Below are 14,351 nucleotides of genomic sequence, written 5' to 3'. Positions count from 1 at the left end.
ATATGTATGTATGTATGTATCTGTGTGTGTGTGTGTATCAGAAAAAGAGTGTCTCGTAATTAGGAGACACCTGGGAGGCTTTGGTGGAAAGGAGGGATCAAGCCTCTGATAGGGGACTCCTGGGATTCTGACACCCAGACTGTGTAGAAGAGTCGCCCTTTATATTGCTGATGTGACATGTGATGGCACTAGGCGGTGAGTGAGGGCCAATTTAATGCCTTTCACACTGTTGTTTTTCCAGATGGTGACATCTCAAGGCGAGAGTATCCCATGGTTGGTTATGTGTTCCTTTCAGTTGGCTTGTCCTTTGTTTGGAGAATTTCAGTCCTCATCGGTACCTCCTGTAAGTAAAATACCCACCTACCGCACCTCACTGTTGAGAGTATGAGAGAAACATTCTGTGAGGCTATTGTAACACTGCCTAAAGCAAGAACGGCTGGATGACTCATTATATACCAATCTCAGTGGGGTCCGGGACACTTTATTTAGAATTCAGTGGTCTGATCCTCCATCAACTCATAGAGTGAGCCTTTAAAGAGATTGCCCAGGGTTAGAAAAACATGGCTGCTTTCTTCCAAACACAGCATCACTGTTGTCCATGGGTTGTGTATATTGCAGCTCAGTTCTCATTCACTTCAATGGAGCTAAGCTGCAATACCACATACAAACTTATGGACAAGGGTGGCACTGTGTTTGGAAAAAACAGCTATGTTTTTCTAACGCTGGACAAAACAATTAAGTCCTGCTTCCTCCATCTACTCATAGAGAAAACCTGTGAGTCCTGCTTTTTCTCTTGCTCTTAGAGAAAGTCTGAGTCCAGGATCTACATACCACTCAAAGAGAAAGCCATGTATACAAAGTGAAACAGAACAAAAATGTCAATCACTGTGTGTGAGTGTGGGAAGCAAAAAAAAGGGGTTTTTACCGTGTTAGATAGTAGAGCAAATTGTGATTGTTCGCAGTAAGGAAACTAAGTAAGCTTGTAGATATGATACCTTTTAATGGCTAACAAAATGAATGATGTTATAGCGAGCTTTTGGACCTCACAGGGTCCTTCCTCAGACATAATGGAACAAACTTAAGGATGTATTTAATAAATGCACATGATCACATGGGAGGGCATGTCCATGGTGAACTTAATTAGCACTAGATAAATACCAGAGACAGAGGGTAAGAGGGCACAGGCATGTTGGGATTAATAGCATTTAGATAAATACCAGGGAGGGATGACCATAACAGTAAATAATTAGTCCACTGACAAATAATGTGAAATTTCACCTTCAGGCTTGCAAACAAGGAAGATGGAACGATACCTGTGCAGCGCCACCTATTGGATGGCGGCATTCTTTCAAATCAATGTATGAGTTTTTACTATGTCTATAAAACAATGATTGGGAATAGCACCCCTTCTGAGTTCTCTCCTAGAGGAGACATGATGCCATCTCCCGACCCACTCACCCCACAGGCATCATTACACACAACCTGGGTGGTCTCTTTAAGGACACCGCTCTTCACCTCTTTCAGACCTTTCATATTTTCCAGTGCTGCAAGAACCCGGCTTTGAGGTTCATTCCATTCTTAAGGATATCAATTATGGCCATAAATTTAAGATTACTTGTGGGTAGAAAGACTTGCAGGCTTTCTCTGTGAATGTGCAAAATAAAGAGACAAAAAGGTTGTTCATGTGCCGACCTTAAAACATAAGGTGGCTAATAAATAGTCCAGGCCCAAAGCATGTTTCTGTGCATAATAAATTGATTCCCCCCCATTTTTATCTAGGCCACATGTTGTATCGGGCAAAACGTTGGATTAATGTGGTAATGGACATCCCCTTGGTTCAGGTAGCCAGCTCAAGGTTGACTAAGCCTGATTTTATATATATATATATATATATATATATATCCATATATCCATCTGATGATTCTTACATTCTTACATCTTCCAGTGAGATTCTGCTCAATTTCACAGTTTAAGGAGAAAATTCCTTGTGAAGGTATTCAAATGTTAGTGCAGTCCTCCAGGATATAACGTATGGACAATGCCTATCCAGCATCCGTAGCTACAAGCATGTGACGCTGTGGCGTTCATTTTTTCAGTGTCTGTTACTACAGTCCAGCCCTGCTAATTTGGACAGAGCTGCATTACTATAGAAGCAGAAAACAAAAAATGGCAACAGCACGTAAAATAAATTTACTATCAGAGGTCTACATAGCTATAATCAATACTCTAACCACATTAAATAATGCAAGGTTCTTGGTATATAATTTGATCATATTACATTGGCCCATCTACCAACGTCCAGGTGACCAAGCTCTCAGATGGGTCCAAATGTTCTGGAACAAAATTTATCAAGCAGGGATTGGGGTATTTTATAGTCTCCTGATTGTAAACTCTGGTATATGTGTGCATAAAACAAAGAGTCCAGTCTGAGATCAGTTCAGTCTGAAGTCTAGAGAGCTCTGCCCCGTTTATTATGCATGAACTCCTTTTATCTAAGCACATAATACCTGCCCATTATGGGCGGACAAAATATGACATACATGGTTTATACTCATGGTTATAGGGTAAACTGTATGAAAACCCCCTCCCTTCCCTCTTCCCAGTCTCCGTATGCCGGTCTTTTGTCCTTTTGCCATGTACGAGCTTCTCCTGTGTCCTGGCTTGACGCTGGAGAGGGGGAAGGGCAGGGAGAATTAATTTCAGTGTGTGTGTGTGCGTGTGCGTGTGTGCGTGTGTGCGTGTGTGCGTGTGTGTGCGTGTGTGCGTGTGTGTGCGTGTGTGTGCGTGTGTGCGTGTGTGTGCGTGTGTGTGCGTGTGTGTGCGTGTGTGTGCGCGTGTGTGCGCGTGTGTGCGCGTGTGTGTGCGTGTGTGTGTGCGTGTGTGTGCGTGTGTGTGCGTGTGTGCGTGTGTGCGTGTGTGTGCGTGTGTGCGTGTGTGTGCGTGTGTGTGCGTGTGTGTGCGCGTGTGTGCGCGTGTGTGTGCGTGTGTGCGTGTGTGTGTGCGTGTGTGCGTGTGTGTGTGCGTGTGTGTGCGTGTGTGTGCGTGTGTGCGCGTGTGTGCGTGTGTGTGCGTGTGTGCGCGTGTGTGCGTGTGTGTGCGTGTGTGTGCGTGTGTGTGCGCGTGTGTGCGCGTGTGTGTGCGTGTGTGCGTGTGTGTGTGCGTGTGTGTGTGCGTGTGTGTGTGCGCGTGCGCGTGTGCGCGTGTGTGCGCGTGTGCGCGTGCGTTTCACGTTAGCTAAATATATAGGTGATCTGACACTGTAGACTATTTCTTCATTAGCATGGACTACTGAACTCATCTTGAGTATCCAATGCAACACACATCTGACCTCATTCTGCTGTCCGATTATTATAGTGAAATACATATATTTATACAACAAATAGACATTTAACACTAACCGATGCTCCTCTCCAGCACACTAACTCTAATACTAGGTGCTATAATCTCAACCTGGGAAAGTTGGGTACCTACCTCTCAGAATGCTCCTATCTTGGGGCTAAACCTACAAATAAATCCAGGGAAGGTAGGATACCATTTATATGGTCCAGTAGCAGGGAGAGAAAGTAAATGGACGGCAGGTGTGCATGACCAAGTGAAGGCAGCCGCTACTCCACAATATTTGTAAAAAAAAAAGATAAAATATATCTTAATAGAAATATATCCCAATAGAAATATATAGGTGCACGTTAAACCATGGCTGCAACATACAATGGAAGCAGAAGCCAAAAATGGCAACAGCACGCAAAATAAACTTACTATCAGAGGTATAAATACCTATAATAAATACATCTAACCAAGTGGTATAATCTTAACCTGGGATGGTTGGGTACCTACCTCTCAGAATGCTCCTCTCTTGGGACTAAGCCTACAAATAAAACCAACGAAGGTAGGATACCATTTATATGGTCCAATAGCGGGGACAGAAGGTAAATGGGTAGCAGGTGTGCACGACCAAGCGAAGGCAGCCAAAACCTCACAATATTTGTACAAAAAAAGTTAAATAGGTCAGCACTATCGAATGGAAATATATTTCAACAGAAATATATAGGTGCACGTTAAACCACCCATTTACCTTCTGTCCCATCTGAGCTTGGTCACCTGGACGTTGGTAGATGGGCCAATGTAATTTGATCCAATTATATACCAAGAGCCTTGCATTATTTAATGTGGTTAAAGTATTGATTATAGGTATGTATACCTCTGTGTCAGGGCTGGGGTCCAGGATATTTGATATCCCTAAAAAGCCTACAACCCCTGTCCTTACCTACTCGCCCCCCTGGGCTAAGACCCAGAGCGACAACTGGGACACGGGACAGACAACAGACAAACACTGGAACAAACAACACAAAGGCAAGTCAGACTATACGGGTCAGCAATTGAAGGGTATGCGGTACAGAAGGGTCCAAAAAGCAGAGAGTGCAGCTGGAACACCGAACTAACACTGGCAAGCATATGAGCACACAGACACATATAAATGCTGTCAGAGCTCTCGCCCTAGCAGCTGATTGGGGCAGGGAGTCTGGCAGCAGCAGAAAACACCCAGCAGTGCTGGAGAACACGCCCCCAGGCCTGAAGGAGGCAGAGATCAAGATGAGTGCCTGGATGCCATGGTGCCGAAGGCGCAGCATGAGGCGGCACCTGCCGCGTCCCTGACAACCCGTCGGCGAGAAGGAGCACAGCAGCCAGGGAGGGTAACCAGGACCAAGGCTCCCCTGTGCTGCACGGCAGCCGCCTGGGTGACAGGACTGGCGTTGGGGGCACGGAGGATCCGTGAGCCGCTGGACCTGACAGTACCCCCCTTTTATGCGGGGACACCAGACCCCAGAGTGGGCTTGAGGGGAAAGGCCCCGTAGAACCGTCAAACCAATAGTGGCGCATGCATGTCCCAGCAGGAATCCACGTACGGTCCTCAGGGCCAAAACCCCTCCAGTGCACTAAGTATTGTAGAATGCCTCTAACCTGCTGGGCATCAATCAATCTCTCTACCTCGTACTCCAGTTCTCCTGAACAAGTGTAGGAGAGGGCGGGTTCCAGGCGGGCAGAACTGGGGTTACGTATTTCTTAAGTAACCCCTTGTGGAAAACATCATGAATCTTCCATGACTGCGGAAGGGACAATTTGTAAGGTCTATGCACCTGAGAGATGGTGTATAGACCAACAAAGCGGGGAGCCAGCTTTAAGGATGGAACCTTCAGTTTAAAATTTTTTGAGGCAAGTAACACCTGCTTCCCAACCATGAAAGGTGCAGAGATTGTGCGTATCTTATTAGCCTGGGAACCCTGAAGGTTCTTACGAACCTGGGCCCAAACTGTGCACAGTTCGTCCATAGCTGTATCCGCAAATGGCATGTCCAAAACCGAGGGAGCAGAGAAAGCACACCGGGGATGGAACCCATAATTACAAAGAAACGGCGAGACTTAAGAGGACAAATTTACATGATTATTAGAGATGAGCGAACACGTTCGGCCCCGCCCCTTTTTCGCCCGAACACCGAACTTTGCGAACACTTCAGTGTTCGGGCGAAAAAGTTCGGGGGCCGCCGGGGGGCGGGGAGATGCGCGGCGGCGCGGGCGGCAGTAGCGGGGAACAGGGGGGAGCCCTCTCTCTCTCCCTCTCCCCCCCACTCCCCGCCGCACCCCCCCGCGCGGCCCCCGAACTTTTTCGCCCGAACACTGAAGTGTTCGCAAAGTTCGGTGTTCGGGCGAAAAAGGGGCGGGGCTGAACGTGTTCGCTCATCTCTAATGATTATTAATAGCAAATTCAGCGAGAGGTAGAAAGTTAACCCATTGATATTGATTATCAGACACAAAAAGTCGTAGGTATTGAATTAACTCTTGATTCATTTGCTCAATATTCAAGTTCTCGCAGAAAACTCACCAGAAGTGAGCAACAAACTGTACTCCTCTATCTGAGACCACATCCTCAGGAATCCCATGCAACCGAACCACCTCTATGATAAACACCTCAGATAATAGATTGGCATTTGGCAGCTTGCCCAGAGGAACAAAATGTGCCATCTTAGAGAACCAATCCAAGATGACCCAAATGACCATATTCTCCTGCGACGGCAGCAAATCAGTTATGAAGTCCATGGACAAATGTGACCAGGGCCTGGACAGAATGGGCAAGGGAAGAGGAGGCCCTTCAGGACGTCTCCTGATACTCTTTCCCCTATTGCACACCAGACAAGCGGTAACAAATACTCAAACGTCCCTAGCCATATGAGGCCACCAATAGATTCTGGAAAGTAGTTCCTGAGTTCCCTGGATACCGGGGTGACCCGCTAAGACCGAGGCATGCGTCTCCTCTAACACTTTCAACCTCAAAGGTAAAGAAACAAAGAGTTTGCCTTCCGGAAGGGCTTCTGGTACAGATTGCTGAGCAGTGAGAATCAAAGGTGAAAGGTCAGAGGAGACGGCTACAAGAACCACCTCGGGGGAAGAATAGTTTCAGGCTCGGACTCAGTAAATTCAGGCACACTGAAACTCCTAGATAAAGCATCGGCCTTAACGTTTTTAGAGTCGGGTCAGTAGGCAACTCAGAAGTTGAAGCGAGGAAAGAACATGGCCCAGCGGGCTTGCCGAGCATTCAACCTCTTAGCTGAGTCTAAATAAATAAGATTTTTATGATCTGTGAGCACCGCAATCTGATGGTGAGCCCTTTCCAAAAAAATGCCTCCACTCCTCAAACACCCACTTAATAGCAAGTAATTCCCAGTTGCCTATATCGTAGTTTAGTTTTGAAGATGAGAACTTTCTAGAAAATTGGCACACGTTCTAAGATTTATGAGTGTAGTACCGCTCCTACTCCAAACTCGGAGGCATCCAACTCCACCACAAATGGACTGGCAAGATCTGGTTGGATGAGGACAGGCACTGAGGAGAAGGCAGTCTTCAGGGTAGTGAAGGCTGCAAGCGAGGAGTACCAGGTACTCATGTACGCTTCCTTCTTGGTGAGATCCGTTAAAGGATCTTAATGAACTTGCGATAGTAACTGGCGAACCCCAGGAAGCGTTGCAGAGCTTTCAAGGTGACTGACTGGGCCCACACCATGATGGCTTTTTACCTTCCCAGGATCCATCTGAATATCCCATGGTGTAATGAAATACCCTAAGAACGATATTTTCTGCACACCAAAAACACATTTCTCCATCTTCGCAAATAACTTGTTAGCCCTGAGTCAAGTCAACACGATCTGCACATGTGTAAGGTGTGTTTCCCAGTCAGAGGAAAAAATCTGAATGTCATCCAGGTATACTATGACGAACACCCCCATGATATCCTGAAAAACGGAATTCATGTACCCCTGAAAAATATCTGGGGCGTTACACAACCCAAAGGGCATGACTAGGTATTCAAAGTGGCCGAGAGGAGTATTAAAAGTTGTCTTCCACTCATCCCCTTCCCGAATCCAGATGGGATTTTAAGCCACCCATAATTCGATCTTAGAGAACCACTGGGCACCAGCAACCTGGTTGAGGAGGTCAGGGATGATTGGAGAACGTATTGGTTTCTGACTGGGATCATATTTAGCTCTCTGTAGTCAATGTAGGGTCTGAGACCCCCGTCCTTCTTCTCAACAAAGAAAAACCTGACACCCACAGGAGACTTTGAGGGTCGGATGTGTCCCCTGGCTAAACTATCCTGGATATAGTCCTTCATGGGCTCCCTCTTGGGAACCATAGCATTGTAGATGCAGACTTTAGGGAGTTTGGCCCCAGGAATCAAATCAATTTCACAATCCAATTCCCTTTAGGGAGGCAAGGCTTCAGATAACTGTTTTGAGAAGACGTCTGAGAACTCAGAGAGGTAGTCTGGTAGTTCAACCCCCTCACAGGTGGAGATATCCACCTCCAACAGGCATACAGACAGGTCTCTCATGACAAGAAAGGTGCAGGACTCAGTATGTAAGGCTCCTACGGTAAACTTTAACTCCAGGGTAACCAGATTAATAAGGCCGGCCTGCAACGGAGTGGGGTCAACCCCAGAGATCAGAATCAGAGGTTCCAAACGTAACAAAAACCCAAAATTTCCCAGAGCCCCAGAATCAACAAAGGCTTGGCCAGTATGGTAGCAAGACAAAAATTCTAAGCTGCAGGGTAATAACATTTTACACATCACAGGGAGTACCTGAGCTCCTAGACAGTCCTCCTGATAACTTCCTAAGAGTGGAAGTTTTCCTGCCGCGGTTTCTTACCGCAGGTTGCGATGCGATGACCCGGCTCTCCACAGTAGAAGCAGAGGTTCTTCTTTAGGTGGTATTCCCACCGTTGTTTAAGGGACATGGTTCCCAGCTCCATGGGTTCTGTGGAGAGAGGAGATAAGGTTGGTCTATCCGAAGAGGTGGACAGATGAACTGGACTGGTCCTGGTGGATCGTCTGGCCCTCAAGCGGTGGTCAGCCCGAATTGTAAGTTACTGGTCTTGCTACAGGGTCTTCGGCTCAGGATGTGCCATCAACAGGTCCTTAAGACCTTCCAACAGACCGGCCAAAAAGAAATCCTTCAGAGTCGTCGTTCCATCCGGATTGCGTGCAGTGTTGGCGGAATTAAGAACAATATTTCTCCGCCACCCTCCAACTCTGGCGCATGGCCAGGAGTTTAGAAACCACGTAGGAAGCCTGGTCGGGTTTGTCATACAGTTGGCCCAGTGCAGAGAAAAGGGCGCCAAGAGACTGTCTCATGGGAGAGTCAGATGGTAGTGAGAAGCCTAATTTTGGGGTTCTCCCTTCAGGTGGGTAATAACGATTCCCACTCTCTGATAATCTGTGCCAGAGGAGAGGGGTCGAAGATCAAAGTAGAGTTTGCAGCCCTCTCTGAAAGCAATAAACTGGCTTCTCTCCCCAAGGAAGAAATCAGGAAGCATAGCCCGTAGTTCCGCTACCGTACCTGAAACGTGAAGCATCTGCACAGAACCTGCAGCCACCACCTGTTCCTGATGTTGCAGGCGGATGGTTAGGTCCTGAACCAGGTTCGTCAGAACCTGGACCTGGTTAACTAAGGCCGCCACTGCCTCCATAGAGGGATTCAAAGTGGCCGGTCGGATGCAGGGATCTGACTTCTTTTCGGCCAATGTTACTGTCAGGACTGGGTCTGGAATACTGGAGGTCCCTGAGGGTCCGCAACCCCTGTCTCTACCTACTTGCCTTCCTGGGGTAAGCCCCAAGGTTACAACTAGGCGATGGTCCCCACACTCACTAGTGAAGCGGGATATGGGGATAGACAACAGACACTGGAACAAACAACACAAAGGCAAGTCAGACTATCTGGGTCAGAAACTGAAGGGTACGCGGTACAGAAGGGTCAGGCAAAGGCAGAGTCTGGTCCAGAAAGCAGAGAGTCAAGCAGAAGACAATATACATGAAAACGTGGGTGCAGCTGGAAGACCAAACAAACTCTGGTAAGCATATGAGCACATAGACACGTATAAATGCTGTCAGAGCTCAAGCCCTAGCAGCTGATTGGGGCAGAGTGTCTGACAGCAACAGAAAACACTCAGCCCTGCAGGAGGCAGAGATCAAGACGAGTGCTGGATTGCCATGGTGCCGGGGACGTGGTGCGGAGCAGCACCCACCGCGTCCCTGACAACCCAGTGGTGAGGAGGAGTGCGGCAACCAGGATCAGGGCTCCCCTGTGCCGCACGGCAGCCGCCTGAGTGACAGGACTAGCAGTGGGGGCACAGAGGACCCGCGAGCCGCCAGACCTGACCCTCTGATAGTAAATTTATTTTGCATACTGTTGCCATTTTTGGTTTCTGTTTCTACTGTATGTTGCAGCCATGGTTTAACACATGATTTAGGTTGCTGCAGTGAAGTTGTGCTTCAGTTCCCCCTACTGGTAATCATGGAAGTTTGCGGGTTTAATTCCCAGCCAGTTCTTCATTGATGGAGTAAACTACTTAATGTCCTGGAAGATTTGTAACATCCCAGTCCAATGTATAGACCAGATAACCCTATTATGTTAACTGGATTGGTCCATTTTTAGGGTAAGTAGCAGTATATTTTAATTTCTACTTAATTTCATGTTTTAGGTTATAAATCAGGACATAAGAAGTTTACAGCAGTTCCAAAAAATGAAATGAAAACTCCAGCTGATAATCCAAAAGGAGACAGTGAGACCCCTGTCTGAACGGTCAAGCCATCCAGATGTCGTTGGGCATTTAACAACAGCGCTGGTGTATGAGGAGTTAGACTGGAACATTCTGGACCTCGATATTGCATTTATGATGGCGGATGGTGGAGAGCTCTTCTGCACATGTAGCAATTATTGACTTGACATGTTACGCATTTGTTAACTTCAATGTTCTACGATGCGAGATGCAACCTGAGCTGATTGGTGAGACGGATAAAGATAGTTATTAGGATTCAGGTTGGCTGCTTAAAAGGCACAATTGTAGCAATATTTGTTAAAGGGAATGTGTCACCAGAAAATAACCTATTGTCAAAATCAGGTTGTTATATTAAACGTTTTGTTTTTTTAAAATTTAAAACAAATCTTCCATGTCCCTACGTATAGTGGAAAAAAATAAAATGTTTTGCACTTTTCAGTCGGACCACTGAGCCTCATGGACAATGGGTAGGAGGGAAACCATTGACATCTAATGGAAGTGTTGTGGGTAATCTCCATGACCAATGAAGAGTTCACTATGCAGGAAGGGGGAGAAGTAAGCTGTGATCATCACCTATTGACTTTTATAGGAGAGTGTTATAGGCATGCTCTGTGGCACTTTCCCTTTTAGTTACACCCCTTTATTGGGAATGATAAAGCATCTGTTTTTAAAAAAATAAATAAATAAAAGTAAATAGAGAAAAAACAGCAATAAATCTGTGAACCTAGAACCATGTAGGTTTAAGCTGTGAATGAAATGTTATAAAATGGTTCTAATTCTAGTAGTACATCCAGTGTGAAACAAGCACATGTGAACACGCCCTATCCGTGCTGTCTGATGCCCATGACTGTTTACATTCCTTATGTCAGATACCACTACTCTTATTTAATAACTATACCAAATGCAGCATTTATAGTGAGGACACTTGTATATCTCCTGTATATCCCCTCATATACGACAACTGTAGTACCCCAGAGTTGGGTGCTCTAGCACTTTCTGTGATAATTATGGTGTTATAACAGGTTTCATGTGATGTATGAACAGTGTGAAAAGTTATGATGATATGTGTTCATATTTCTCGCTGAATTATGCTCTGGTAATATTCTCCAGCCCCTGGTATGTACAGGTCACCTAGGGACAGTCAGGGGATTGGTTACCCATGCTTAGCAAAGAATAGAGGGCCTGGAATTGACAACCCAGATCCTCATTACAGGTTGAGCTAGTGTGGCAGTATAAAAGAGAGGAGCGGGCGGAGCCAAGTCAGTCTTCCAAGTCCAGAGCAAAGCTTCAGCTTGAGAAAAACATACATTCATTTTTATTTCTATTACATTTCAATGTCTCAGTCCATTTTACTGCTTTTTAAATTTGCTTAGATTCTGATTGTCTTCACTTTTACTTTGTTTTGTATGGGGATCTTTTATAATGTCATTCAGACTGTTTTTAGTATATTGTATTGTTTGTTTTATCTGTGTTGCTTTAATTTTAAGTACCTATAAAGTTTTATTATTGTGGTTCCTTCTACTCCCTGGATATGGCAAGCACGCCCTATACATGCTTAAGATGATTGTACTGCACGCTGGTAGACGTGCTTATATCTGGGCAATAAAGTTACATCCAGTCATTGGAACGCACACAAGGCTTGGTGCCTTGTCACTTACATGCATGCCTGGCCATCATGTCTCTCACAAAAGCGTGTGTAAGGTCATAGATGCAATTATATACCACCTTTTAGTCACTGTAATTAGGTGCTTGAAAAGGGAGAACCATACTCCGAAACATGTTGCATAGTCCTAGCTTGTCTATTTTTTCATTAATTAAATGATTGTTTCTAAATACAAGTGGACCTGGCCAAGTGATTTCTGGAAGATCAAGCAAGACATTAATACACTGCATTCTTAGATTACAAGTAGGGGTCAGGTGTCCATCAGACACTCCTCTCAAGCAAGTGCCTGTTATTATCATTTGACTTAATTATATATGTGATTTGGAGATGGGCCCTTCGAGCATTGGAGTTTCTGCTTTTCTTGTATACATGAGATCTCCGGAGGTTTATTTGACCCTCCCTGTTTGTGCTCTCCGGTTGTGGATGTCTAGTTGACGGAGTCTCTCATCCATTTTTGTCATGTCTTTGGGGAACACTGGTGTGATAGCCTGCCAGAAAGACTAGGCCTTCCATACCAGGTGAGTCCTCTCTAATTTATCTTTTAGCCCCCATTGAATCTTCCTAATTCCTGAAACGCTGTCTTTCTTTTAATTATTTGTATTTAGTTTGTCACTGTGCCCCTGGACATGCAAATTGGAGTCCTACATAAAGAAAAAAATGAATTTAATGCTCGGCCTTGATCCATTCTACTAAGTGTTCTCTGGCTTTGCCTCCACTCACTAGCTGTGGACAGGATTTCTGGACCGATGTCTTGCAGCTGCACTAGTATGTATCCATCCTGTCACCAAGTAGCTCGCTGGTCTTTCTTTTCCCAAATATTTTTTTATTAAACATTTTGTAGTGCATACAGAGAAAGAAATGAAGTCTCATGTTTCATAGCATTGGTTACAAAAAAATAGAAGAACAAGCATCTTGTACATTTGATTAAACATCAATCGTTGTTACAACATTAAAAGTAGAAGTATCCAGAAATATATAAAAAGGAATCACTTGTTCTGCATCTGATTAACGTTTAACTCTTTATAGTTATTTGCACTAGCGTATATATGAGAAGGTTTCAACCTTTATTCAATCAAATATTTTGTTTTATTTATCATTTTTTGAAATTTATTCAATTTTTGAAATTTATTCAATTGAGAACATAAATCAAACTAATAACAAACTGTCGCCAAGGTTTCCACAAATTATTAAAATTTTTTAAGTTGTTGTTTGACTTTCATAGTTGTAATGGTTTGCCAAAGTGTCCAATAGGTCTTTAATATTTGGGGGACTCTCAGATCTCTATTTTCTGGTAATCATGAGCTTAGCAGTTAGTAAGTAATGACATATCCATTTTCGATGGGATCTAGGGATGTGATCATATTCTAGGAGTAGTATTGCGAGGTGGGGGCTGTTTCTCACCTTTAGTCCCGTTATTTTAGGGATAAGGTCAAAAACCTCCATCCAAAAATCACTTATTTTTGGACAGTCCCATAGGATATGAAATAATGTGCCTTCTCAATGCAACAATCATACTTTTAATAAAGTCCTCTGATGCAGGAATGCTGGAGGAGGGGACTTTCTCTAAAAAATCATCTTCTGCATCTGAGCAGAAGGCCTTTGGTGCTGTGGGGCAGAAAGCCTGGGTTTCTGTTTTTCAGGGCTGCTTGATGGGGATGAAGAGTGGGAAGATGGATTTAAGCTCTGTGCCGCGGCCATTTTTTTGTTTGTTTGTTAATGGAGTAGGTGATTAATGGGCTTCTCCTCTGCTGAGAAATCTCACTCCCTCCTGTTTGAATCTGGGCTTATCCCAGGAAGGAGAATGAATGCCTTTTTGTATTTTCTGTGTCTCTTTAGATTGCTTTATCTGCCGCTGTGCAGAAGGTGGGGGGGATCGGGAGCCATCAGACGCCGTATTAGGTGAGTGCTGAGGTGATTCTATGTCTCCCTCCATCCCTACGCTTACCTCACTGCTCGCTGGGCTGCCTTGTATCTCTGCCTGATAGATGGAGGAATCGGTTGCTAGGTTCCCTGCATCCGCGGGGCTTGCAGCTGGTCCTCTCTCCTTCTCTCTCTCTCCGGCTGCATTGGTGCTGATGATGTCAGATTCTGGCTGCGAGCGGCCCGCTCCTGAGCCTCCGGACGGAGCGGGAAGAAGTCAGAGACTCTTTGTGGCGGCGGCTTGAACACCTTCCTCTTCGGCATGGCTAGCGGGAGGATCGGAGTTCACTGGGGTAAGCTGAGATTGCTGCTAGCTGTGTATAATAGTGGCTTTTAGCCTGCCTGAGGACAGAGCTTTAGGAAGAAACGTCCGTCTTCTTTCTAAGTTAGGCGTGCCCCCCGCTGGTCTTTCTTTTCCATGTGTTGCCTTTGTGGATGTGTTCAGTAAGTGGGAGTTAGCAACATTAGCACCTCATAGACCCTATAGCTGACCCATATATCTGATTCCAGGTTCTACACCATCCGAGAGATGTCATGACCACATGTAATAAAGAAAACCTTGAACAGGAAATCCTCTTCTCCAACTTGGGCAGTCTTCTTTGATGTAAAATAAAAAGATTGGTCTATTCAACCTTGTGTTGATTACCAGTATCTTAATGGCAT

The 14,351-nt window shown here is 45.3% G+C and overlaps 1 protein-coding gene across 1 annotated transcript in view; it reads left to right on the top strand.

Annotated features, from left to right (window-relative positions):
• The window catches only part of LOC136572354 (uncharacterized), a 70,876-nt gene extending 57,935 nt beyond the window's left edge, over positions 1-12,941 (top strand). Inside the window, exons 9-10 of the mRNA XM_066572864.1 lie at positions 242-343; positions 10,028-12,941. Coding sequence (XP_066428961.1) covers positions 242-343; positions 10,028-10,125 — 200 coding nt within the window. The 3' untranslated portion in view covers positions 10,126-12,941. The remainder of the gene's footprint in view (positions 1-241; positions 344-10,027) is intronic.
• Positions 12,942-14,351: the final 1,410 nt, after the last annotated feature.

This window comes from Eleutherodactylus coqui, chromosome 7, assembly GCF_035609145.1.
Source record: "Eleutherodactylus coqui strain aEleCoq1 chromosome 7, aEleCoq1.hap1, whole genome shotgun sequence".
NCBI lineage: Eukaryota > Metazoa > Chordata > Amphibia > Anura > Eleutherodactylidae > Eleutherodactylus > Eleutherodactylus coqui.
This window is presented reverse-complemented; position numbering and strand designations above follow the sequence as displayed.